Raw genomic sequence first — 27,101 nt, 5'->3', positions numbered from 1 at the left:
AAGCATTGATAAGGTATTTTAAAAAAAGTAAACAATACCCATGCACACGGGGAGTACCGATTTAAATCCAGGCCTCTAAGCAGACTGTTCAGAAGAGCACCCTCTTCCCCCAACCCCTTTTTCTTCTTCCCCACCATTAGTGTTGGGAGGGCCTGAGGTAGACACTGATCCTTTGGTAAACAAAACAAACCCCTCTCCAGCGGAGAAGGTGTCCCTCCTTGAGTGACTTTGCTTGCCCTTTAAGGGCTGCTTAGTATTTTGCTCTTCAAATGCCAAATAGAGATCCATTGTTCTATGGAGCCTTCAACCGATAACATGATGATAGGTTCTCCTACTTTTTGCTAATGGTATTGCAGGCATGACTTTTTCTCAGCAAGAATTAGTCAAAATGTAGGATCCAGTCATGTTCTTGGGGAGCAAATCCTTTTATTGCAACACTGCCATTCTCTGACATCTTCCCATGCCCAGTTACCTACTATCTGGGATTGTCTTATCTTTCACAATCTCTTGCTCTTCCAAAACCAAAACAAGCTCCTTGCTTGGCCTCTTGTCTGCTGGAGTCATTGGAAATGTTGATAGATCTGCTCCACTTCTCTCGGTCGTGGCTGGTGGAAAACTACTAAAAGGCTGAGAAACATAAAATGTCTCCAATTTCCTCCACTGACCCTGCTGGCATTAATTCCAAAGAGCTCCCTTGCTGAGTTGCTTGGCCATGCTTTCTCAACCTGCATCACTGCATGTGGCCAAGAGCACATTCAGCCCCTCTGAGTGATGGGAACAGGCAGATGTATGTCCATGGGGGCCAGAGAGCAATGAGGCTGTCAGATTAATGCTTATGGGAGTAGGGTAGCAGCTGGACAGATGGAATTAATGCCCACAGGGACAGTGCCACTAAGGAAGGGCAGAAGAGAGCTGAAAGGAGTAGTATCACAACAAGGGCCGAAATCACTTGTCAAGCTTGTTTATTTCTTGTTTAAGCTATAGTGTGTGTGTGTGTGTGTGTGTGTGTGTGTGTGTGTGTGTGTGTGTGTGTGTGCTTGTGGAGGAGATTAGGCAAGAGGATTCAAAAATAGTGGGGCAGAGAGGTCATGGAGGAAAAGAGAAGGAATTTACTTTCAAAGGTATCTAGAATAAGGTTTCTACAAGAATGCCTCTAGAATTTTGATAATATATGAAAATATTTTGTGCATCTGTAAAGACACATACATACACACACACACACACACACACACACACACACACACACACACACAGGAAAAAAGAGGCATAACAGAATGTGATAATAATCAAGGCAAGTTCCCAGATGGTGGTTTGCCAGATGCAAACTGAAATGTGTCCATTCCAGGCACTTAATGCTGTAAAGTATTATCATCCTGATTGCAATCTCAGTGTCTTTTTTGCATTTAAAAATTGGATGGTGTGGTAAGTGAAAGGTCCTAGATCAACTGGCCTAGAAACTAGGGATCATGTCTTTATCCTCAAAATAGCTAAAGCACCATTAGCTTGAGTACAAGCTTCCACAAATTTACCTGGAAATATTTAGACCATCCTCTTCATTGGCTTCATACATCAGTCTTCATAACCATCAGTGATGATGCAAACTCATGTTGATATAACCAGGCTTGTACTTCACATTGGAAGGCCCCCCCCTCCCCGCACATCGGGTGGATGGATACCTTGTGGCAGACCATTAGGAAGACATAGACCATAATTTCACAGTATAGACAGATATAGATGGGTTGCTATTTGAATCATTGAAAATAATATCCATCTTGATCAGATCACAGTTGTACTGGAATATTTGAATACTATATAGCACTTCATGGTGCTATATAGGACTGTGCCAAACAACTAGGTGTGTAGTAGATATAGTGCTAAGCCTGGAGTAAAGAAAAACTGAGTTCAAATACAGCCTCAGACACTCAACTAAGGCAAGTCACGTAACCTCTGTTTGCCTAAATCCACTGGAGTAGGAAATCCAGTATCTTTGCGAAGAAAACCTCGTGGACCGTGTTAACATGCTATGTCCTTGGGGTGAATGACTGAATGCTGAACAATAATGAGCCAGAAAATGTGTTCAACCTGATCCTGAGGAAGAGAGGAGAAAATGAACCTTCTCCATTCCATCCTTTGCAGAGGTGGGGGACTATGGGTATAGAATATTGCATATACTCTTAGATTTGCTTGATGTGATGGTTAGTTTTGTTGAAATGCTTTTATTTTTCCTTTTTTAATTTTAAAAATTCCTTGTTACAAAGGATAATTTTCTGGGAAGAGATCTATCTGGAAATGAAGTTGACTTAAAGGCAAAAAATATCAATAATTTTAATAGTATTTTCCCTACAATGAGCTTATGAGATAGAGAGATAGTATAAGTATTAGTCTACGCAGTGGTGTACCTAACTGAATGCATTATCTTTCTGCCCACTTATGTATTTTCCCCACTCCTAACCTTCCCATCCTCTCAGACCCTTTGGCTTACACTCTAGGAGTCATCCTGGATTCCTCACCGTCTCTCACTCCCCATATCCAATGTGTTGTCAAGACTTTGTTGATTTTACTTGTGTAATGCCTCTTGAATGCACCCCAATCTCTCATTTCATGCCAGGACTACTTCAAGAGCTTGCTGGTGGGTCAGCTTATCTTTCTTCACTGTAATCCATAGGTTCCTAAAGTGGGCCATATTGCCCCCCTGCGGGGTGCTGGAATGATCCAGGGGGTGGGCAGTCGTAGTCTCAGGTGAAATTGGGGGGCATTGAATAAAAATAAGGGGGTGATGGAAGCATAAGAAGAGAATTTTGAAAAACCATTCATACATGCTTCATATGTTGTGTAACAGAATTAAAGTCATAGGGATTATATTATTTTCCAATTAAATTCACAAAATGCAAGTTATAACCAATCAGTGGTTATAACTTAATTTGCTTAACAAGCAAATGTTGGCAGGTGTGCCTCGTTGTCAGGAAGTCCAGCATGCATCAGTAGGAATATGTGTGTGTAATAACTTGTTTGATGCAATATTGCATCATCAAAATTTCAATGCAGGAAAAAAAACAAATTTACCATAAATTATTAAATTTAAGATGCATAATTTTTTTAAAAGTTTATATTTTTTTGAAGTGACACAAATTTTTAAAAATGTTAAAGGGTTAAAGAAAGTAGATTTCTGGTGGGGGGGCACTGAGTAATTTTATTTATTTATTTTTAAAAAGGGGGGATAGGCCAAATAAGTTTGGGAACCTCTATTCTAATCTGTTCATTCAGCTCATAAAGTGATTTTCCTAAAATGCAGATCTGATTGTGTCACCCTCCCCTACTCAGTAAATTCCATTGGCTCCCTATTGCCTCCAGAATAAAATACAAAATCGTCTATTTGGCATTCAAGCCCTTTATAATCAAGTCTTCCCCCACCTTTCTAGTCTTTTTACATCTTACTCCCAACCACATGTTCTTTGAGTCAGAGACAATGGCTTCTTTGCTTTTCCATGAACAATATACTCCATCTCTCAGCTCTGGACATTTTCTCTGGCTATACCCTATACTTGGAATGCTCTCCCTCCACATCTCTGCCTCCCTGCTTCTTCCCTGGCTTCCTTCAAGTTCCAACTAAAACCCCATCTTCTATAGGAAGCCTTTCCTAACCCCTCTTAATTCTAGTACTTTCCCTCTGTTAATTATTTCCTCTTTATCCTGTGTATAGCTTGTATGTATGTATTTCACTGTTTGTCGCCTCCATTAGGGCAGCTAGGGAATACAGTAGATAGAACCCTGGGCTTGGAATCAGGAAGACTCAAATTCATGAATTGAAATTCAGGCTTAGACATTTACTAGTTGTATGACCCTGAGCAAGTCACTTAAAACTGCCTCCATTTCCTTTTCTGTAAGATGAGCTGAAGAAGGAAATGGCAAACCACTCCAGGATCTTTGCCCAGAAAACCCTAAATTGGGACACAAAGAGTCAGACATGACTGAATAATTGCTGAACAGCCTTGTGAGTCCTCCTTGAGGGTAGGGACTGCTTTTGGCATTTTTCTGTATCTGCAGCTCTTAGCATAGTGCCTGGCACAGAAGTAGGTGCTTAATAAATGCGTAATGATTGACTGACAGTTTACAGATGAGGAAAGTGAAACTCAGCAATGTTAACTTACTTTCCTGTCATTCCACAGCTAATGAGTGTCAGAGATAGTCAAGCCTAAGTCTCCTTCAGTCATCATATAGGACACTTCTCATCTAATAGAGATTACCTTCACAGAATTTTGCCTTTACAGAATTCATGATTTATATGGCATGGAATTTAGAAGTTCTGGGTCATCCTTATGTGCCTGGCATTTTAACCATTGCTGCAGCCTGCTGATGATTCAGGATCACAGAACTGAGAAAGCTGCTTGCTAGGAGTAGCAATTTGACCTGATAAGGATCAGCACTTTGGCAAGCTCATCAAACATCATTTTGATGTGTTAACCACCCCTCCTGAGGACAGGAATCTTCAGTAAAATACACAAACCATCAGGTTAGGGACAGAAGGATATATCGCTGATCGTTATCTGACAGCTGGTTACAGGATGACAACATCTGAACTAACATTGAGATGAGCGGCTATCGCTAAGCTTTTGTAGCCAAATACTCTACCCAAGAGATTACAGATAGGTACCACCTGGTAAAGATGTCTAAAAATAGGTCAGTAAGTTCAGGTAATGGGAATCTTTAAACAAACAAACAAACACAGGAATGATTATAGCTATAAAGTTAGAGGTCTTAAAGCAATTGAAGATAAATTAAAAAGGCAGATTTCTAAACCATTAGGGACTACTGGCTCTAAAATAGGAATATAGGAGGAAGAGTGGGACAGGCAATCACAGAATAATAGAGCTCAATGGAACATTAGAGAATATTTAACTTGAGGAAACTGAGACCCGGGAAGCCCAAATGACTTGCCCAAAGTCAGTTAGGTGGGGCAGGGTTGTAACTAAAACCCAAGCCTCCTGATTCAAAATTCATTACATTCTTTACTGTGTTAAATTTCCTCATCCTGCCAGAGTTTGTGACATTCCATAACATCACTCCATTCATTGGAAGAGGCCACATAGTTCAATGGGAAGAATGCTGGGCTCAGAAAGTCAAAAAATGCCAATGCTCTTACCTCGGCTCAGACAATTGTTGGTTATTTAGGTAACCTTTAGGAACCTCAGTTTCTTCACCTGTGAATGGAGGTTATTAGACTTAGAGTACTTACTTCTTAGATCATTGTTGTAAGGATCAAATAACATCCAAAAAATACACGGATGAACAATGTCATGTTGCTTTCTGGAGGGAGGGATGAAACATGTGTACTCTCAGATATGCCACTGGAACTGTGATCCTATTGATGGCAATGTTCCTTTCAGTGATGTAGATAACAACCCCTCCATGCCTCCTTGTCTTCTATGACTAAATAACTGTAATGATTTAAGTGCCAAGGCAGATGACATCCACTTTAAAAGGAGGCAATGTGGTACAATGGAGAAGTTTCTGGTTCTGGTGTCAGAGGACCCAGGTATAAATCCTGCCTCTGATGCTTATTACTTGTGTAACCTTGGCCAAGTAGCTTACCTTCCCTATATCTCAATTTTCTTAACTGTAAAATTGAGGGGGTTGGCTTAAATGGATGGCCTCTGAGGTTTCTCTTAGCTCCAAAATTAAGATTCTATGATAACTTCACTTGAAGTGATAGTGGTACTTGCAACTCCTTGGTCAGTTGAAGGAAAGAGAGAAAGAAGGAAAGAAAGAAGGAAATAGAGAAAGAAAGAAGGAAGGAAGGAAAGAAAGAAAGAGAAAGAAAGAAAGAAAGAAAGAAAGAAAGAAAGAAAGAAAGAAAGAAAGAAAGAAAGGAAGAAAGGAAGAAAGGAAGAAAGAAAGAAAGAAAGAAAGAAAGAAAGAAAGAAAGAAAGAAAGAAAGAAAGAAAGGAAAGAAGGAAGGGAGAGAGGGAGAGAGAGAAAGAAAGGAAGAAAGGAAGGAAGGAAGGAAGGAAGGAAGGAAGGAAGGAAGGAAGGAAGAAAGAAAGAAAGAAAGAAAGAAAGAAAGAAAGAAAGAAAGAAAAAAGCCATAATCTCATAGTCTCATCCTCATAGTGAATCATCAAACTTCTTGGGAGACCTAGATCAATAGGAAGGAACAGGTAGGATGATGTCCTGTACTGGCAGGGGCAAGAACTTGGTTCTAGGCCCCTGTGCTATTAAATTCTTAGGTTCCCCCAGTCCCTTTGGTCCCTTGGCTGGGTCACCTCCAAAATGTGCTGGACCTATTCTATTGTGTTCAGTTTGGGCAAGCCTTTATACCACCCTCCCCTCTAGCCTAAAGCTGAATGAGTGCTTTGGGACCAAGCTATAGTACAGAAGAGTATTATTTTTTAAAACTTATTTTATTTTTAATTTATGGGATAAAGTAAGCATTTCTATAACATAGTATAATAAAAAAGATTTTTACACATGAAGCTGTAAATCTACTATGTGCAACTTACTATTCTTATTAAATATACAGAAAGTTATCATGTACATGTACATTTTCTTTTTCTCCCCTTTTTTCTCCCCCCCACCCTAGTGATAGCTACCATTTAGACACAAATAGGAAGGTATAAAGATAGATATATGAATGTATACACATATGTATATGTATATATGTAAAATTATCCTAGATATACTTCTGTTTATAAGTTCTTACTTATCTGTTCTCTCTTTGGATGCAGATAGCATCTCTCCTCATATGTCCTTTATTACTTATCTAGCCACATGTGGAGACATACCTATTTGGGTGTACTGTCCGATGAAAACCAGTCATTTCTATTTCTCATTTATAGGTTTGTAGAGTTAGAGTTAGAAGAAGCCATACTGACCATTGAACCCAAACTCTTCATTTTATAAATGAGGAAACCGAGGCATAGAGTGACATGCCCAGAATCACACAGCTAGTCAGTGTCTGAGGTGGGATTTGAACCCGGATACTCTTATCTCTGAGTCCAGTGCATTAACTCACTACACTGTGCTACTTTTCATGTATTGTGGACCAAGTCTGCTCTGTCCTCTGCAAAGGGTTTCAAGAAGGCTAGCTGGTTATTCTCCCAGGTCAGCATCTGTAAGGGGCCTCTGTGTCCCACAACAGGGCTTTCTAAAGCTTGTACACCTATAGGTGGGCAGAGTCAGAACAAAGAGGACCATATGATACATCCAAGGATCACTGCAGGAAAACGGGGAGGTGTGAGGTTTGCGTACCAGATGTTGATCTTGACAGAATTTCCTCAACTTACAGAACTTGGTTGTTCTGCGTGGGCCTCTCTATTTTTATGTACTTCTAGCAGTGCCCTCCAACTGCTTCTGAATTCCCTTGAGCTAGAGCCCTCTCATTGCCACTTTCTTTGTTCTCCATTCTCTCTCTGCCAAAAAACTACTTTTGGTATCGCTCAGCTTTCCCTTCTCCAAAATAGCCCGAGTGACTTTGACCTTTCCCAAAGGATTTACTGTCTAACACCTTAATCATGTTTGTGTCTCTTCCTTAAATCTTTGGTTATTTTTCATACTCCCTCAAAGAGAATCCAAAGAATACTGAGGATAATGGAAGAATCCTCATAGTTCCTTTGTTGTATTTTTTTTTAACTTCTGGCTCAGCATTCCTCTATTCTTCTTTCTTTTTAAAAGAACAATAATGCATTCCTGATTCATCTGCAGCTTATTATACACTCTGACCCCTAGATCTTTTTCTGCCAGATTTCTTTTTATCCAGTCATCCAATGGTCTGTTTTTGCTTTTGTTTCCCCCACCCCTGAGTACACTATCCTATACTTGTCTTTGTTGAACTTCATTCTCTTTTGTTTCTGACCACTTCTTCCATTTACCAAGGTCATTTTCAATTCTGTTGCTGTCTTCCAAAGTGCTGGCTACCTGCCAGCTTGGTTCCATCTGCAAACTTAATGAGCATGTTTTCTATTCCATCATCTAAGTCATTTATGAAATGTTAAACAGCCCTGGACCCTGGATTGTCCTCATCTCAACACTATTTATTTGGACTGATATTCTCTCCTTGCATACCCTCTGCCTCCTACATGTCAATTCTCATCAGGGACACACTGACTATCCAGGGGTTAGAGTATGGCAGGGACAGGAGCATGGCAGCCAATTACAACAATACTGTGATGATCCTCTCATCTGATGGGGGTGGTACCTCCATTTTATAAGGCATGGTCCTGAGAAACAGGAGGTTTTTAGAGGAGTTTTACCTCTCCTCTAGACCCAGGAGGGCAAGAACTATCCCTTTGACTGAATCCAAACTTCATTGAACAAATCCCCTTAATAAAAGGATTTGTTCTGTAAAACTTGGACTCGGTCAAAAGGTCATACCCAAGGACCTAGAAAGCCACATGTGACCTCAAGGCCACAGGTTCCCCACACCTGAACTAGCCCTTCTTCCACAAGCAAAGGAAGGTTAGGTGGCTATAGCTGGCCTCGTGATGAGCGTAGGAATTCATAACTTGACGGTCAGTTTCATATGGAGACTGGAAATCCATAGCATTTGCTAAACCCACTTGGCATCCTTCTTCTCCTAAACAGATTGGTGCAATTGGCGATGATGAGGAGTGGAGCTGTCTCTATGAAGAAGAAAATGAGCCTGATGCCCAGATGTTGGAGATACCAAACCTCACTCCCTACACTCATTACAGGTGAGAACAGCAGGTGACAAACTACAACAGGCAAAAAGTGTATTCACATGTAAGCAGGTGGCTTCAGTCAGCAGAGAGCAAAACTCAGTTATATGTATGTAAATTCAAATTTCTAGGTAACAATAATAGTAAATCTGGCTTTAAAGAGTAGGTAATAAAATACACAGATGAATATTATTTCAAGGGATATTATACCCTGATCCCAGATTTGGAAGGTTCTTTTCATCTGCTAAATGGCAACATCCCCTATAGAAATGTCTTCTCTTTTGTTATAGGATTGAAAACCAAGAACCTTGGGCAATTAGAGACATGTCTCTTTTCTCACTTAACACCATGGGCAATTTTGACTGTTAAAGAACAACGTGCAAATAATAGCTGTCCTATAAATATCCTTCTGTTTGCAAGTATTAAAGGCCTTTCAAAGAGGCTCTTCTTACCAGGATGCCACTTATTATACTTGATCCTGAAACTTAGCCTGGCAGTAAATCCTTGGCTTTAACAAAGGGTAGAGTGATCACAAGCCGTTAGAGATGTTATAACTTCCCGTAAGATCATTGAAGGAGATGAATTTTCCAGTTATCACCAGATGCTGAGTATGATAATGTCATTGTTCTGCCAGAACGGATACATTTTGTGAGCTCGGGGAAGAAAGAAATAAGAATTACTAATACAGGGAGTAAGAGGTGAAACTGTCAAAATCATTCTCTTTGCATGATGTAAATGTTGAAAGGAACAAGTCATGAAGTCCTACTTATTTAACATGTGTTCTTTTGAATGTACTTCTCCAAAGTAGAACAGACCAGTCATGGTTCCATACTAATGGTTGATTTTTTTAAATAACCTTTATCATAAATCAAGTCATTATGCCTGGGGACCACAGTAAAGTCAGAGTGGTTGTCTCTGGACTCAGGACACCTGGGTACAAATCCCATCTCTGACACTTACAGTGTCACTTACCCTCTGTTTCCTCAACTGTGAAATAAGGAGATTGGGCTAGATATCCTCTGAGGTACCTTCTAGCTTGAAGTGTATAATCCTGTAATTATTGTTAAATATTTGAAAGCTAAAGTGTCAGACACTCCTTACTAGTTGTGTGACCACCTAACTGCTCAGGGCCTCATCGATAAAAGGGAAGTCCTACCTACTTCACAGAGTTGTTAGAAGGACAAGCACTTTGTAAAAATTAAGGCATCGTATAAATGTGAGTTGCTTTTATAATCATTATTCCAAATATCTGAAAATTTTGAGAAACCTATTTATTATAGTTTGAGACATCTGATATTTACTCTTTGCGTACTTAGTTTGCTTCAAGTGTCATGGCAGTGTTTTAAAGTATAGATACGTGTATACATACATATGCATATGGATTATTTCTATAGATTTTTTCTTTAATTGAAATAATAATACTTTTCTATTGTGAACAAAAACATAAAGATAAGCTAGAACTAAGAGCCTCAGGAGCTAAGCAAGAAAAAACACATTGCTCTTAATTACTCAGAAGAAATTTTTCATTAAAAGATGCTATTTTGTAATAATGCTGATACTGCGGTCCTATTAAATTAATGCACCAGGAAGGGTTTCGAGTGGTGACCTCTACATCTCTTTCCAATTCTAGTACTAGATGAAATAGCCACTTGAACCAGAATCTGGTGTTTCCCTGAATTTTGACTCAACCAGTGGTAATTTGCAACATAGGTGTCTGAATATCTAATAGATATAATTTTCACTTGGGTATGTGAAACTGTTTGATTCTGCCTGGTTTCCCATCCTTTGAAGCTTCTTAGAAAAGGATCTAAGTGATTTACATTTTAAATGAGATATATGAGAAACATGAAGGGTAACCTTGAGCCTTTGGGGATCTGTTGAACTCCTCCCTTAAAAGAGGCATTCTTTTTCCCCTTGTTCTCCCATTGACTTCACGATTTTTCTTTAGGTTTAGGATGAGACAAGTGAACGTTGTTGGCCCCAGCCCTTTCAGTCCGTCATCTCGTGTGATCCAGACTTTGCAGGCCCCACCTGATGCTGCACCTGCAAGTGTAACAGTTCGAACTGCAAGTGAGACTAGCCTCTGGCTCCGATGGGTGGTAAGTTATGAACTACAGAGAGGAGGCAGCCTTGAGGTCAACAGGATATATAAAATGAATCAGAGGCTTAGAATTTTTTGTCATGCTTTTTTTTCTAGTCAAATGAATCTCAATATTAAACCAAAAACTGTTACATTTTACATTAAGTTTTAGATCTTGGACCTGCCCAGACTGCCTTATTAATCATTGATACTCTCTTTTCTTGGAACTAAAAGGTATTCCTCATTGAGAAAAGGCAATGATGTTACATGCTGGACCTGTAAGTCCTTAAGCTAGGTCAACATTGAACCAATATTCAATATTTGTATGAGAGCCAGTTTGATATTTAATCAAAGCATTCCCCTGCAAAATAAAGCCAAAATGTATTAGAAGAAATTATGCTCAGCCAAAGTTAATGACTTGGTTTCATTTAATTAACAAATGAAAATTATTGGGGGAAAGTAGGATGGAAAATATATACCAAATAAAATATTTTCCTTGATCAATAAAGGTAAATAAAACACAGACCCAGCACCATGAGGTCATTGTTATTTTTAGTCTTATAGGTACAAAATGTCACCTGGATCACAGGAGATTTCCAAAAGTCATGAATGGGTTATATTCTGTCATTGTTCATTTCCAGCCACTCCCTGATTCACAGTATAATGGCAATCCTGAATCTGTGGGCTATAGGATTAAATACTGGCGAACTGACCTTCAGTCTTCAGTAATGGTGCAAGTAATCCACGACAGACTGGAGAGAGAATACACCATCGAGGAACTGGAAGAGTGGACTGAATATGACCTACAGATGCAGGCATTCAATGCCATCGGGGCAGGGCCTTGGAGTGAAGTGGTGAGAGGTCGGACTCGTGAGTCTGGTAAGTGAGGCCATTTCACTCTTTTTGATCTCACTTTCAGAAGCTCATCATTTTACCTAATTCTCTAATCTTTATGTTAATGGCATCTCCTTAGCCTTATTTTATCCAACCCTCACTAGGATCTTTTCTAACACACAAAATTGACCTTGTCAGTTAGGTAAAACTGCATTAATGCCAATTTGGAAATTGTGGTAGTGTTCATGGAGTTTGGGCTTAAATTTATCTGAGTGGATTATATTCTTTATAGTGAAAGTTAATCCCTGAACACTTCAGAAACATCTATTCATTTATTTTTTAAAATTATAGAGGGAACTTCTATATATTAAGCAGCCTCTCATGGATGCTGCTAATCAGGGGTATGCTGCTAAATGTTTAACAATCAGCTGGGGGGAGGGGGATGTACACATAATACATTTTAAAGTTGAATCTGTATTATTAACATTTTCTCCATCACTTTCTTAAGTCTAGACAAAAGACAAAACAGCAAATCAAACCCTGATTTGTAGGGTTTACTGATGTCTAAAGTATAAATGCCCACACTAAAAAATTTAACAATTAGCTGTCATGAGCTGGTATGATTAGTATACTCCTGCTTCCAATTGTAAGAGGATTCTTATGTATTTGTTGGACTAGGTGAAGTCTGAGATCCTTACGACTCTGAGATCCTAGAATTCTATGAATTAATGTCCTCATGACGCATTTCTTCTGCCTTACTTTTTGTTTAAGACCGGGCCCCTTCTGCTGTGCAACTGTTTGAGCAGGCTTGATTAGCTTGATCTTCGTATTGCATATACCTGGAAATAGTAAGACTATATTTCTTTTTAAATAGTCTCTAATTGAGATGGGACTTTCTGAATTCAGATCCATGAGGTTTAACCTTACTAAAAGTTTGCTTCTCAGTGGAAGTGTACCAGTGATAAAAGGACTGTGGTCAGTAGCCTTCTCCATTTGTCTTACAGATAATATAATTTATCCTAGGTGACAGGTGAGCAGCTATTTCCTAAAGAAAAATGTTCTAAATGCTTTCTCAAAAATCTACCAGCTGACAAAATATTCCTAAAAATATCCTTAGCCCTATCTCCAGAAATAGGGGTAGGAAAATCAGAGACTCTGAAGCCCATGGATAACCTAGAAGTCAGGCGCTAACCTTTCCCTATTCCCTGAAGCATTAGCAGCAGCAAAATGTTAAGCCATTTCATTTAGTGATAACTGCACCTGTCATTTCCTGCTGTCCTCATTTCCTTCTGCTTTTCTCACATCACTAATTTTCACTATAATTATATTTTAAAATATACATCTATCATTATCAATACACGAAAAATAGAAATCTTGTTCCATTGGTCCCAAGCCCAATATTATTCAGCATTTCCCCCAAGAACCAAAGTGATGGAACAAGACAGCACATTATTTAAATTTGCCAGTGACACCAATGGGGTAGAGAGATAGCCAATATTATAAAGGACAAAGTCAGAATTCAGTGTAACCTTCGTGGATTGGCAAATTAATCAGAAACATGCATAGTAAGGTTCCTTTAGGTCAAGTACAAGGTAGCACAAAAATTAACTGAACACAGATTCTGGGAAATGAAATGGGGGTTCTGCAGAAGCATGAGTTGTATGGCCACCTGTGTTCCCAAAGGGAGTTTTCTCTCCTGGTGTATTCTAGGAACCTACTCATCCTACTGATGCTGTCTGTAGTTGTGGGACAATGCACTCCAGGTTTATAGTGTGAATATTTTGTTACTACAACTAATACTACTGATAATGAAGATGGTGATGATGACAGTGATAATGATAATACTAATGACAAGCTAGCATATTTATAGTTCTTTAAAGTTTGCAAAGCACTCTACAAGAAGTATCTCACTTAATCCTCACGATAACCCTGGGAGATGGGCACTATTATTAGCCCACTGTTACACATTAAGAAGCTAAGGCAAAGAGAGGTTAAGTGATTTAACCAGTTACTATTGTTCTTAAGAAGCCATCTCAATAAATGGTTTTGCTTTGAGACAAAAAAAATTAATCACACAACTATAATATAGGAAATGGAATGGACACTAGAGACTAGACCTGTGATTTCATTGGTATAAGGAACTCCCCAATAGGAAACTCCATTTACCAGTGCAGATAGGTAGCCGTGTCTCCTGCAACTTAGTCTTATAGAGTTACCTAAAGCAAATAAGAAGATTGAATAACAGGATAAAGTGAAATCTGGTTTAAAAAAAAAAAGAAAATATCTGTTGATCATAGAAGCTTATAGCTAAAAAAGAGTCTGGTGGTTATTTAGTTCATGTAGTCAATGAGTCAGATATGTAGTATAGCCATTAGGAAGCAGACTTGGTAATGGTAATTACAAATAGTAATTTTCATTTGCATTCCATTTGAATTTGTCTGGTGTATCACAAGAGCCCAGACTACGCATGTTGTTTTGATCTCTACCCAAGTATCCAGATAACTGGCTTATCTCACTGAGTTTACCATTTGTGGTTCCTTAGAATCCAATCTATAAGTTGAATAGCCTCACTATTGTATGGCATACACAAGGTACAGGAACATTGGGGTATACTTCCTAGCACACTCAGTGCTAGCCAGACTCTTCTTACAATATCACATCCTATTATGGTTCTCCAGAGAGAACGTGCAGAGCTTGGAAAGAATTCAGGGAACAACAGTGATGATTAAGGGGTGGGCAAATGGAGTTTTTAAAGAAAGGTAGGGAGACTAGAATTATTGAACCTTGAGAAAGGAAGGCTGAAGAGCAATTTAATACCAACAGTCCCCACTTTTCACTGTTTCCATTTCACTGCTCTGCTTGTTCAAAGCCGCCTAATAAAGACTTATACTTCACTTCTCACTGCTTGTCCATGCCCATTCACTGGTTTCTACCTAGTGACACCAAACTTGATTACCAAGACAGACTGCAACACTACGTGCACAGTCAGGATTCTGACTTACTACAATCCACTTTAAGATGGGGTCTTTGGGTATACATTGCTTCTAAAGGTAGGGATTGCCTGAAATGGTCTTTGAGTACATGAAGAGCTTTTACATAGGCTAGTTACCAGCTATTCTCTACCTTTCCTATAGACAAAATAAGAGGAAATGGTCTTAAACTATACCATTGGTAATTTGGGTTAGAGAGGAGGATGAATTTTCTGAATAAGAGTTAGAAACCACTGGAATGGGTTACTAATAATCTCCAAAATAGGATGAATGTTTAAGGGTGTCCTTTTCTAAAAATGGGGAGAAGATGGGTGAGATGACCCCTCAAGGTTGCTTCCAAAGTGGAGGTTTTTTTAAGTCAGAAATGAAAGATTAGACCAAGCTGTGACCATACACAAAGCAGAAACTTTTAAAGATGTATTTTCTTTGATATCTTTGTTTTATTGATTTTTTAAAAGGCCTTAGAAAAACCTTTTTTTTAAAAAAGGAAACATATATCTGATACTCAGTTTTCCAAAATGAAGCTCCTTCTAATCCAAGAAAAGAATAAACAGTAGTTAAACATTTCTTAGAAAACACAAGATTTTAAGAAAATAAAAACCTGTGTAATGGTGGAGCCCAACTTAACCACAGTCTATATTTAAATTTTGTTGTAGTTCTTATTCTTGTGGACAGTTATGTCATACCACAGTTATATGTAAGTCAGTTTGTATGCAGAATCTCAACATGCTAAAGGTTTCGAGAAGAGGAGATACACAAGCATTGTCAATCAAAACTTATCCAGGGACCCTATGGGCAAAGGAAGAAGATTATATTTGTCATCTGCCCTAATTAATCTCTTCATCTCTCCCTTGCCTCCTTTCATTTTGTAGATAGGGAACCTGAATCTCAGAGGGGAAACGAAGTAACTTGTCCAAGTAAGTTAGTGGTTAGAATCACCCAGAATTCCTCACTCAGCCCAGAACTTTAGTATATGATATTTCTTCCTAATGAACCAGAATTCTAAGTATTCATGTAGGAAGGGGATGAGGTATGCCCACAGTCTAGACTGGGATGCACAGTTGGATGGAAAATCTGTAGAGCTCATTCATTGGCATATATACCTTGGGCAGATGCTGCAGATAAACTGTAAATTGAGCTCAGAATTGGCAGGGAGAGAAAAGGTAGATGGATTATTGTCTTTGTGAAACTGCAAAGTTATTTTGGTGATCCTGGGCCCAGGAAGAGAACAGATTAAGATCTATACCATTGAAGAAAGCATCCACATTGAGAATGATCCAAGGTCCATTGTGTGAGAGAGGCAGCATGGCATGGTGGATACGGAGGTGGCCGCAGCCTGCCTCTGACATACACTGACTCTGGGACCCTGAAAATTCACTTAGGCTCTCAGGGTCAGACAATTCTCTGAGACTAAAAAGTTACAGAGAAGGTTCCAACATGCATTGGTAGAGAGAGTCTTCTCACCTGGCAGTTCCCCATACCTATGAAATTACAGATCTAGTCTCATATATTGTGTCATAGAAGTCAACTTGTGAAGGTCAAAAGAAAAATCTTTGCCAGTATTGAGGTTGAATCATGTGCCCTTTTCATGGAAAAGTGTGCTTTCCCCACCCTGCCCTTCAGAAGTAGTTAAAGAAGTTGCTTTTGGTAAAGTAAGTGAATCTCCTTGAGACATAGGAATGGAGTAGGAAGTAAATTTTTACTTTATTCCTTTTAGTCTGCCTTTTCTCCTCTCCTCACCCTCCCATTCTTCTACCATGCCCCTTCAGCAGTTGATTTATAGTTTCATTTGTATAGTATTTAGTTACTTAGGTAATAGATTCTTGGGGAGAGTTGTCTTAGCAATATTTAGCAACTTATACTGTACTGTAACTTGTACAAACTAACTCAGTAAAAGAGTTCTTCCTAAACTATTTTCTGGAAGGGCTAATGTCTCTTACATGGAGCAGGACATTCTGAACCAAATTTAAGCAAGGTTTTGAAAGGGGATTAAACTGGTTTCATGATACCTACAATGCGTAGTAAGTGTAAATAAGCCTTTGTATAACATATAGAGATTGGAAGGCAATAGAGGTGAATGAGAGTCTAGGAGGAGGCTGAGGAAATTCAGGGAGAAAATGGATAAAAATACATCAGGAAACAGCTACTCAGGTTGAGAAGTTTGAATAAGCCTTGAAATAAGTGATTTTACTGTGCCAACAGGTGAAAAAACTGGTATTTTTCTACCTGTTGAGTTTGTAGTATACATAAACTTTGAACTTAGTGCCTCAGCTCCTTTTGTCCTGGTAGGTCAGATCGCCAGAGCTCAGCTACTTACTACCTCTTCCATTCAGGTTGAGCCTCCATTCTCACATGCATCCCCATCCAATTGCCCGATGCCAGCTAATATCTCCTTAATATCATGGATACCTATGATTAACACCCCACTATCAAATTAACCAGTCGATTCCTCCTCAATGGTGATTAACCAATTAAGATTAAATTGATTTCACTAAAGAAATAATTATTGTAAAGAGATGGCAAAAACCAACGTATAAAAACATCCCTTTGAACTGGTGAACACTGTTCCCTTAGTCCCTAGGGAGAGTGGACTCAGTCTTAACGTGGAAGCGACAAACATTCTCCTCACCACTGAATTGACTTACGAGTGTGGTATAGCTGATCAACAGGTCATTGCTTTGCCTTAGGGGCACAGTGTCTCGGGTGCCAAGTAGATTCCCTTCCAGTCTGGTTCAAGGACGTTGCTCCTCAGGATTGTCACCTTCCCTTGCTCTGCCACAGGACCTCTGGTTGCTCTTCTGGCCTGCCAAGATCAAAAAAGACCTTGTGCCACAGGAAAGAAGACACAGAGAGATGACCCCATCCCAGATATAGGCCTGCCTAGGAGCTTGAGCACTCATGAACCAGCCGTGATGGGGAAGGGCAACACCTATCAGCTTTGTAGAATTCGTGATTGAGTTCCTCTGTATATATGTACACTCCGTTCCAGCTTAGCATCCAATTAACAAACAAACAAACAACTTTCTATAATCATGCAGTGAGCCAATAGGAAATAGCTAAAGAATACATACACATTTTCTGAAGAAGAGTATATGGCTCTTTATTCTCCTTTTCTGAAAGCAGCCACATGGATCTGGCACCAGGAGAAGCAGGCTATGTATGCTTGAGTGACTGTGCCCCTATTAGCCAGTCATTGTTGCATTAGTATCATTTCAGGCCATAAAGAGATGACTGTTGACTAGCTAAAACCTGAAAATGAAACTTCCTTTTCCTTAATGTTCTGGTTTTTAGAAATCTAGCCATCCAACCTGCCCATGTAGCTAGCCTGATCCACACCACTCATTTGTATTCATTCTCTAGGACACAGGGTACCTTCAGTGAATGGATGTGCATAACCAGGTCTTAGGGGGGAAAAAAATCAGTGATTACTCACTGATAGGAAGTAAGAATTGAGTACTTAGTGTTTTTTAGAGACTGACCTCCAGGAAACAGTTAGGGAGTAGAGAAGAGCATTTACTGTGTTGCCATGGTGACTCACTTTTTTTTAACAGACCGGAATGGGGCGCAACACTTTGATTTTGGACATAAAGTCTATTTGGTGTTCTCATCCTTTTCTAAGATAAAATGGGAAAATAAAAGCTTATCAATGTTGTTTTTTTTTTATTTTTATCAATGAAAATGGCAGTTTTCTTTAATTCATAGCTGATTTAAGGTACCAGCTCATCACCCCCTTTAAAAAATGATAAACATATTTTAAAGCAATTTCCTGGTAAATGTCAAAGTGAAATTTATGAAATACAGTGCAAGGAACTAGAGACAAATACAGATGTGGATATATATTAAGGCAGCTGTGGTCTGAAGTCATTTTAGACTCAGGGCAGCAACAAGAGATAGAAATGTCCTCACTCTTGAGTGGACCAAATAAAACTGCAATTAAACCTAGCAAGCAAAACCAGGGACCCTCTTCTAGGGTGGAGGGAGATTTACATAGGCAAGGTCCAGTTTTGTTTCTAAAACATTCCAGAAAGCTGCCAATGCTTCCATCAGTAATCCAAAGAGACTTTGCTATGAATGATTCCCATCAACACCTGATGGGTATTTGTTGTTCATGTTTCAACTTTTTAAAGTCCCATGACTTAAAAAAAAATACTGGCTTCCAATGTTCAGGCTTGATGGACAACCCACAGATGGTTAACCACAAATTCATCCTCTGCCTTCACACATGAAATACGAATTTATCTTCCTTCTGATGAGCACTCTGATAAAATTTTCTATTAGCTGGGCAGTACTGCCTTCCCTGAAATAATTAAATAAAATATGACAGCCATCTTCACTTGGGGAGCAGGAGAGTGATAGCTCTCTTAAGGTCATGGACAAGTTAACACTCCCATCTTTATTGTTACACTGTTGTCATGTCTCTCCTTCTCTGTCAGTCAACAATATTTATTGAGTATGCCCTGCATAGGATGCCATACAAGGCACTGGGAGAAATTTGAAAGGACTTTTCATTCTAATGGTGACCACCACATAGTGCTATACCTAGCACAGTTCTGGATACATACCAGGTGCTCAGTAAATGTCACTTAATGATACTGCTGATTGTGTCCTGGTTGGGGTGCATTGTTATACCCTAGCTACCAGAAAGATTTCTCAGGCTTCCTTAGGTTTGTCTTAGAAAGTGGCTCAAATTTTAATGGGTAAATATTTCAAAAGAGAACTGGCCTTCACTCAGCTCTTATAGTTTTCCCTTCCCCTTCCCCTCTTTATCCACCTTTTTTGTTTTTCCTCTTTAGCTAGAAAAATGATTGATGTGAGAGTACCTGGGTGAAGATCTCCAGATAAAGTTATGGTAGCTCTCTATAGACATCCGTGGCTTATGGCAATCTATTTTCCTTTAACATAATTATATACTTGAAGAAGAAGATAAATCTAGAAGATAAAATCATGTCAGTGTAGGAAAATTTAAGAATCAGATTTTATGAAACTCCTTGCAGACAGTACTCTGAAGCAGAGGCTTTCTGCTTGTGTTCTGGCTAATAGGTTAATGGGTAGTTAAAAATTAAATTTAAGTGTTTGCTCTTGTGTTGTATGCTCACAAGCCCATTCCACCTTCTGCCTTCTAGGTCCAGCACTTCAAAGGTACACTGTTATTACTTTCTTTAGAACACAAGTAAAGCATTGGAGAAAGAACATATTCCTTCCATACTAAGGAGGGCTTCTTTTGGAAAATTTACCAATAAAGCAAGGCATTTTCCTCTTTCTTCTTCAGTAGCTTATTTGGGTCCATAGGATTAGTAATCTACTTACTAATTACTAATCCATAGGATTAGTATCCTAAAGTGAAGAGTGATGGATTTGGATTTGGAACACCTGGCATTGATAACTGACTGCCACATTCTAACTGTGTGATATTGGGCAAGGCACTTCATATCTATGTAAAATGTGAGGTCATTGGCCTAAATGACCTTGGAGCTCTCTTCTAGCCCTATATTTGTGCTTCTATGATCCTCTGATCTCTGCCTGCTTGTACAAAGGTAAACACACAAATAGAAAGTTAGCAAAACCAATCAGATGTAAAATATTATGTACGATTCAACTCAGCAAACATGGTAGGTGAGGTTAAGCACCTACTATGACCTGGCACTATACTAGGCACTAGGAAGACAAAGCCAAACACCAAACATTCTAGCCTATCAAGAGCTCACATCCCACCTTAGGGAACAACATGTTGTTCCAGGCCTGTGCGCACTGGTCCCAAAATTAGGGTCAGGATTTAGTGAGTTTGAATCAAAGATACAGATAGAATGAAACAAACAAAAATAAATAAACAAAAAACCCTAAACAACCCTATTTTACTAGATTATAACAACAAGGATAATGCAAACAAAGATCCCACAGTCTTACACATTTAACACATGTGTAGTGCGTTGATGAGTGTAGCTGCATCATTCCAAAATTGCAAACCTAGAGGATCACTCCAGAATAAAAATAACACCAATAATAATAACTAATATATAGTGCTTGCTGTGTGCTGGACACTGTGCTAAACACTTTGCAGTTATCTTGTTTGGTTTCACAACACCCCTGAGAGTTAGGTGCTATCGTTATCTCCTTTACACAGATGAGGAAACTGAGGGAGGGGTAAGAGGTTAAGTGACTTGCCCAGGGTCACCTAGCTAGTAAGTGTCTGAGGCCAGATTTAAACTCACTTCTTCTCTATCCATCTCACTGCCCCCGAATTAGGAAAGATAAATGGCATTCTCGACAGTAATAGCAACATTAGAAAAAGAAGTGGGTTTAGTTTTTCCCATTTAAGTGTAATAAAGTGAATATCTTAAAATATATTATGTAAAGGGGATCGGTCAGGAGGGTCCCTCAGTTAATTTGATAGGATCTGTGATCAATTTGGGAGGAAGCTAGTGACTCAGTGGTTAGAGTGCTGGGCCTAGAGTCAGGAAAAACTGATTTCAAATCCTGCCTCGGATACTTACTAGCTGTGTGACCCTGGGCAAGTCACTTCACTTCTGTTTACCTTAAGCCACCAGAAAAAGAAATGGCAAACCTCTCCAGTTTCTTTGTCAAGAAAACCCCACAAAGAGTCTGGTCCACAGGGTCACAAAGACTCACACGTGACTGAATGACTGCAACAATAAAACGGTCGATTTAATGATGTTACAAGATGCATTCCTTTGTCAGGTGTCAGGCACAGACACTTTGGTTGTGTCCTTTGGTACCTTGTCAAGAACATACCTGATTCCTGACTGATTTTCAGTAACAGATGATGCTGAGATTCAGGAGGATAGATTCTTTTCAAAGGATCTATCTTTTTGTGCCTCTGTACAACAGAATAACAGACTTTTCTCAGTTTCTCTCTCTCTCTCTCTCTCTCTCTCTCTCTCTTTCCCTCTCTCTCTCTCTCTCTCTCTCTTTTTCCCTCTCTCTCTCTCTCTCTCTCTGTGCCTCTCTGTCCCTCTCTCTTTATCACTTTCTCTGTCTCTGTCTCTCTCTCTCTCTCTCTCCCTCTCTTCCTCTCTCTCTCACTCTGTCTCTCCCTCTGTTTCAACAATCCAGCTAGCAGCTTCTGTGGGGGTGTAAGATCCACCCACAGCCAGCACCCAGAAAGCTGCCGGCACGCTGGGAAAGCACAGGTTCTTTTGATCTGCTTTAATAAGGAAAGCAAGGTTGAAGGGGTTGACAAGCTTACTTTAATTCAGCATACAGACAGCATTCACTTAGTTCAGGGGAAAAATCCAGCACCCTGAACTTCAGAACAAAATACAAACAAATTGCAGACATCAACAGACAGACCCAATACAATTCATAGTTACCAACAGCTAGGTTCAGCCCGGGAGCTCAGAACAAGGGCTGGCCCAGAGTCACATGCACCACCACTGCTGTGAGTAAGAGAGCTCCAAAGAACAGACAGCCAACCCCTGGTTTTTATATCTTTTTCAGCGTCAGGGGTGAGTCACACATGTGACTCACCCATGTGACCTAGAATCATCACAAAGAGGTGGACTTAAACCCATGTGGTCTAAAAGCCTCTGCTCTCCCAGACATGTAAAGTAGGCCCTCCCTGGAGTTAGCCCCACCTTGGGCCTCACTTTAGTTGCCAATCCACACCCACTAAGGTTTTACACCTAAAAGGGGTTTGGGCCTGGGGCTTAGCACCTAGTAAGACTCAATCAAAGACACTGAATTAATCAAAGGAAACAAAGGCCAAACTCTTTAAGGGCACTTGTTGAACTAAGTGCTAAGGAGCCCATTTTGATTACCAACACACCCTCCCTCTCTCTCTCTCTCTCTCTCTCTCTCTCTCTCTCTCTCTCTTTCTGCCTTTCTTGGTGCTTTTCTTCTAGAGTACCATGGAGCACTCTTGGGAAGTTGGGCTTGAGAAGAAGGAAGAAGTAATTTCTTCCATTCCACTCTCCAGTAATGTGAGATAGACTTGGGGCAAAAGCGCATGAATTACCTGTGCTCACCTATAGCTTCCCAAGGACCTGTCCAAAACGGGATACCTGAGAATGAGATTTCTCAACTAAAAAATGCAACAAGTGAGATAGTAATAAGAGGTCCTGTAGCAGCATGTGGAAGAATTCAGAAATATTGGGCAGCTTGGCCTGGAAGGAGTTTATAGATAGTGTTTTGAACCCCAACTTCTTGCTGTGTAGAGGATGGGCAGTTTTGATTTCCTAGGTAATGATAACCCAGAATCTAGCCAGAAAAGGAAGGTATCCTAGGTAGCATCAATATTGAGGTTGCTTCATGGGCAGCCCCAAGTTGAAAAATGTAGAGACCTGGCTTCTTTGAGAGAGAGAAAAGGGGATTTCCTGAACAACCTGCTTCTTGGACAAAGAAAAGGATCATTGACATAGCCCTCATACGTGGAGGAACAGTGAAGAAGATATGTGGAAGCAGGGAATCTTGACCTTTCCACATTCTGCTATCAGAGAGATTTATTTGAATATTGCTGGGCCGATGGAAAGGAGGTTGCCTGTGTAAGAGCCCCAAGTTTGTGTTTGTCTTCCCAAGAGGTGAGGAGGATTGTAAATTGAAGAAATCACTTTAAGTCTTAGAGATACTATGTATTATTAGCCTATGGGAAATTTGGGACCCACAGGAATGACAAGGAGCTGCCACACTAGTGACTCCAAGTTCAGTTCCCTTCCAAGAGAAACTTATGAGCTATGTGAGTACTTCATGTGCTTTCCATAACTACTTATGGGTTTCTGTTCATCCTTTGAGTGTCTTATTTTTGATTCCCCTGTATTTAAGATCCTGTGAGTCCCTTGTATCCTCTGCATTTTCTGTGGAGTGAAATAAATACTATACCATACCTGACTTACATTTGTTACCTGGAGTGTTTGTAAGGGAACAGTTGTTCACATTTAGGGAAACTTCAATATAAACTAAACTGTATTTTTCCAACTTGGATTGGAAAAGACTAGACTTAGTCTATATCAGGGCTGGCCAACCTTAGGCTTTTATTGAAACGATAGAAATATATTTTGATTTGCCATTTTAGTGAGAGCTCTGCCGTAGCTTGGCTTCATGTACTAAAGCGTTTATGTAAATTTCTATGCTTGTAGGCAGGCCTCATAAAGCACACTGTGGGCTGCATTTTGGACAGCTCTGGTCTACATAGCGCATATAATAGACTTAGACTTGCAAATAGACTTGCAAACCTAGTGGATCACTCCAAAATAAAAATAATATGACAACAATAATAATGACTAACATATAGTGCTTGCTATGTACTAGACACTGTGCTTTGTCTAAGAAATCTTAAGACTAGGCTTAGTCTATATAATAAGCCCGGAATCTTGGGGGAGAGAGAGCTCAGGTCTCTGGACTTTATTTATATCTGAGTGGCTTCAAACATATCAAGAAACACTTGTTTTGCCTGTTTGAGAGGCACTGTGGAGTAGTGGTTAGTGTGGTTCAAGCCCTTCACCTGACACATCTTAGCTATGAGCTATGGCTATGATCAAGTCACTTGACTTCTTAGGGCTCCAAGCAACTCTATATATCTACACAGCATACAGATGAGTTGCCAGTCTGCGATACGAAAGGGAGTTTTTATATAAGGAGTTCCCAATACCCATGAAATCACAAGTACAGCCCCCCCTAAAATGACATGTAGAATTTAGTGACATAAGGCAAACTGTCAAAACAGAAATTCTTTTGTTGGCACCGGTCAAGAATTGTAAACTTACTTTTAAATTACTGGGTTTTTGTTTTCTTAAATTAAAAAAAAATCTTAAGGGGAAAAGTAACATTACTCTTATTTGTGTAAATGAAACTACCATTTGTTCACAATTCTCCATTTCTCTATTGAACAAGCCCAAATACCAAGTGAAAGATGTGAGGCCTTATGCTGATGCTTCATAGTTCTTCTCTGGGTCTCAGTGTAGATTGTCCTCAGAAAACCTCAAGTCCGGCCATTTATCCAGAACTCAATCCTTTGTGTTTTGGTGTGAATTAAGACAGCTGAATGCTACAGTAGAAAGAGCAGGAGATCTAGTCAGTGTATCTGGGTTCGAATCCTGCCTCTAATGCTTTGGGGAACCTTGGTTTCCCCGCCTGTAAAACCAGAGAGTGGACTAGACAAGATGAGATGGCCTCTGAAATCTGATCTAGCTTGTGGTTCTCTGAGTTTTTCTAACTTTTTCTGAGACAAGAAACTTCCTTTATTTCCATTAAGTTAATGAAGGCAGTGACAGTACAAAATTCTTGATTGGACTCACTCAGGAAAGACGAATAAGCTTCTGAGTATCTAAGGATTTCTGATATTAATTGCTAATATTGAAGAGATTTATATTTCTATTGTTCTAAGACAGGTTTAATTCTGATCACTCCTAAGTGCTCAGAAGACATTTTAATTTCAAGATCAGTTTTATCATTAATATTCAACATAAAATGGTACTCACAGGCAAACTGCTCCACAATTTGTGGAAGCAATGTGGAAGCTTTGCTTTTATTTGTGTGGACGTGTTGTTTTCCCCAATAGAAACAAACTCCTCAGGGACAGGAGTTTTTCATTGTGTATCCTCAGCAGCTCAGCACAGTGCTTGGCACCTAGTAGGCACTTAATTGTTTCATTGATTGGCCGTTGATGTTCCTCATTTCTGTTCCCTGCAGTTCCATCAGCTGCTCCTGAAAATGTGTCTGTTGAGGCCGTAAGCTCCACTCAGATTTTATTGACATGGGCTTCTGTACCTGACCAAGACCAGAATGGACTCATACTGGGTTATAAGGTATAAATGGATACACTATTTTTGTTTTTTTTAACTTGATATTTGTGGGTTTTAAAGTTGATATTTGTTTAAAATGTGTTACATTAAACTTATTTCCTATTTCTCTCTTACACAAACTCCTTTTTTCAGGGAGGTTCTCATTTTTGCACACACCATACTCAATCCCACTTTCAAGTTTTTGTTCATTTTGTCCTGCCTGCCTGACATGGCCTTGCTCATCTCTCCATGGGTCCAGAGGATCTAAGTCCCAGCGTCTTCACATAGACTTTGATCAGGCCACATTGATCTCTTCCTTCGCTGAACTCCTATAGCTTTTAGCTCTAAATATAACCAGAACTGAATTAAATAGGCTTCTATTATTCTGTAATTATCTTCTGTTTTGTCTTCAAATCTAGACTGCAAGATCCTGAAAGGCAAGGACCATGTCATTTTTTGCTTTTTGTTTTTTTAATCCTTTATAGGACCCAGCATAGTCCAAGTATTTAAGTATTGTAGGTGATCGACAAATATGCGAGAGCAAATTGTCCTACAGGATCAGACCTTCCATGTCCTGTTGCTCAGGGTCCTAAAGGACATGTAGTAAAAGGCTCTTGTTTTTCTTTTTCTCCCGACCTCAGCTTGAAAGTCTAGATTGGCTTCTCTTAGAAGCCATATAAGGAAGCGCTTTGGTAACACTGAGAGCTCTCCCATGGAGAAATGGGCCCATCCAGAAGGTTGTCTACTCACAGATGAAACATGAAACATGAGCATTTGTTGGGTATATCACAGAAGACATTTAAAAAAAAACCAAAAAACCTCAGACATAGGTTGAACTAGATACCAACTGAGGATCTCTTCCAACTCAGAAATTCTCTGATTCTCTGATTTATGCCTCTGTAATTCATAAATTTATCCAAGTCCTTTTCTCAGTCCATTTTTATTTTCTAGGAAAAGGAATTGCCTGTTACCTGCGGTGTGTATTATGATTCCCTTTTATTATAGAAACGATTGATATTTGCATAGCACTTTACAGCTGGCAAAGCACTTCGGAAACATTATCTCACTTGAATCTTAGAACAATCCTGAATGGTAGGGACTGCAAGTATCATTGTCTCCGTCTTATAGATGAGTACACGGAGAGAGGTGAAAGAATTTGGTCTGCCTGACTCCCAACTCCACCATTCTGCAAACTGTACTACTCTTCTATACTTCACTTGAGGGTTGTAAGGCTTTTAGGGGAAGGATTATAGCTGGTATTTCTTTTAATGATAGCTAATATTTATAGCTAGGATTTATATAGTGCTTAAAGGATTGCAAAGGACTTTACAAATATTTTATTTATTTAATCCACACAACAGCCTGCAGAGGTAGGTCCTATAATCAGCCCCATTTTACAGAGGAAACTGAGGCAGAAAGAGGTTAAATGAGGAAACTCATTTAACCCCAATTTCTCTGCTGACCTCCAGTCTCACATCTTCAGCTGCCTTTCAGACATCTTGAACTGGATGTCCGGAAGACATCTTAAATTCAGCATGTCCAGAATGTAACTCATTATCTTCCCCCCCAAACACTCCTCCTCTCCTACATTCCCTCTTACTTCAGAGGGCAACTCTATCCTCCCAGCCCCTCAGGTTCACAGCCTAGGGGCTATCCTGGACTCCTCACTATCTCTCACCATTCCCCCATATCCAAGCTGTTGCCAAGGCTTGTAGATTTCACCTTTGCAACATCTGAATACACCACCTTCTCTCATCTGAAAGTGCCACTCTTCTGGTTCGGGCTCCCATGA

General features: G+C 39.6%; 1 protein-coding gene across 2 annotated transcripts in view; it reads left to right on the top strand.

The window, feature by feature from the left end:
* SDK1 (sidekick cell adhesion molecule 1) overlaps nucleotides 1–27,101 on the top strand; it is a 1,168,267-nt gene that overhangs the window by 953,025 nt on the left and 188,141 nt on the right. For both annotated transcript variants that reach the window (XM_036741470.1, XM_036741469.1), the window contains 4 exons: nucleotides 8,578–8,687; nucleotides 10,621–10,771; nucleotides 11,394–11,631; nucleotides 25,218–25,333. In XM_036741470.1, the coding sequence (XP_036597365.1) occupies nucleotides 8,578–8,687; nucleotides 10,621–10,771; nucleotides 11,394–11,631; nucleotides 25,218–25,333 (615 nt within the window). The remainder of the gene's footprint in view (nucleotides 1–8,577; nucleotides 8,688–10,620; nucleotides 10,772–11,393; nucleotides 11,632–25,217; nucleotides 25,334–27,101) is intronic.

Source organism: Trichosurus vulpecula, chromosome 1 (assembly GCF_011100635.1).
Source record: "Trichosurus vulpecula isolate mTriVul1 chromosome 1, mTriVul1.pri, whole genome shotgun sequence".
Classification (NCBI taxonomy): domain Eukaryota; kingdom Metazoa; phylum Chordata; class Mammalia; order Diprotodontia; family Phalangeridae; genus Trichosurus; species Trichosurus vulpecula.
The sequence above is the reverse complement of the archived record's forward strand: the minus strand, read 5'-3'. Positions and strand labels throughout refer to the sequence as shown.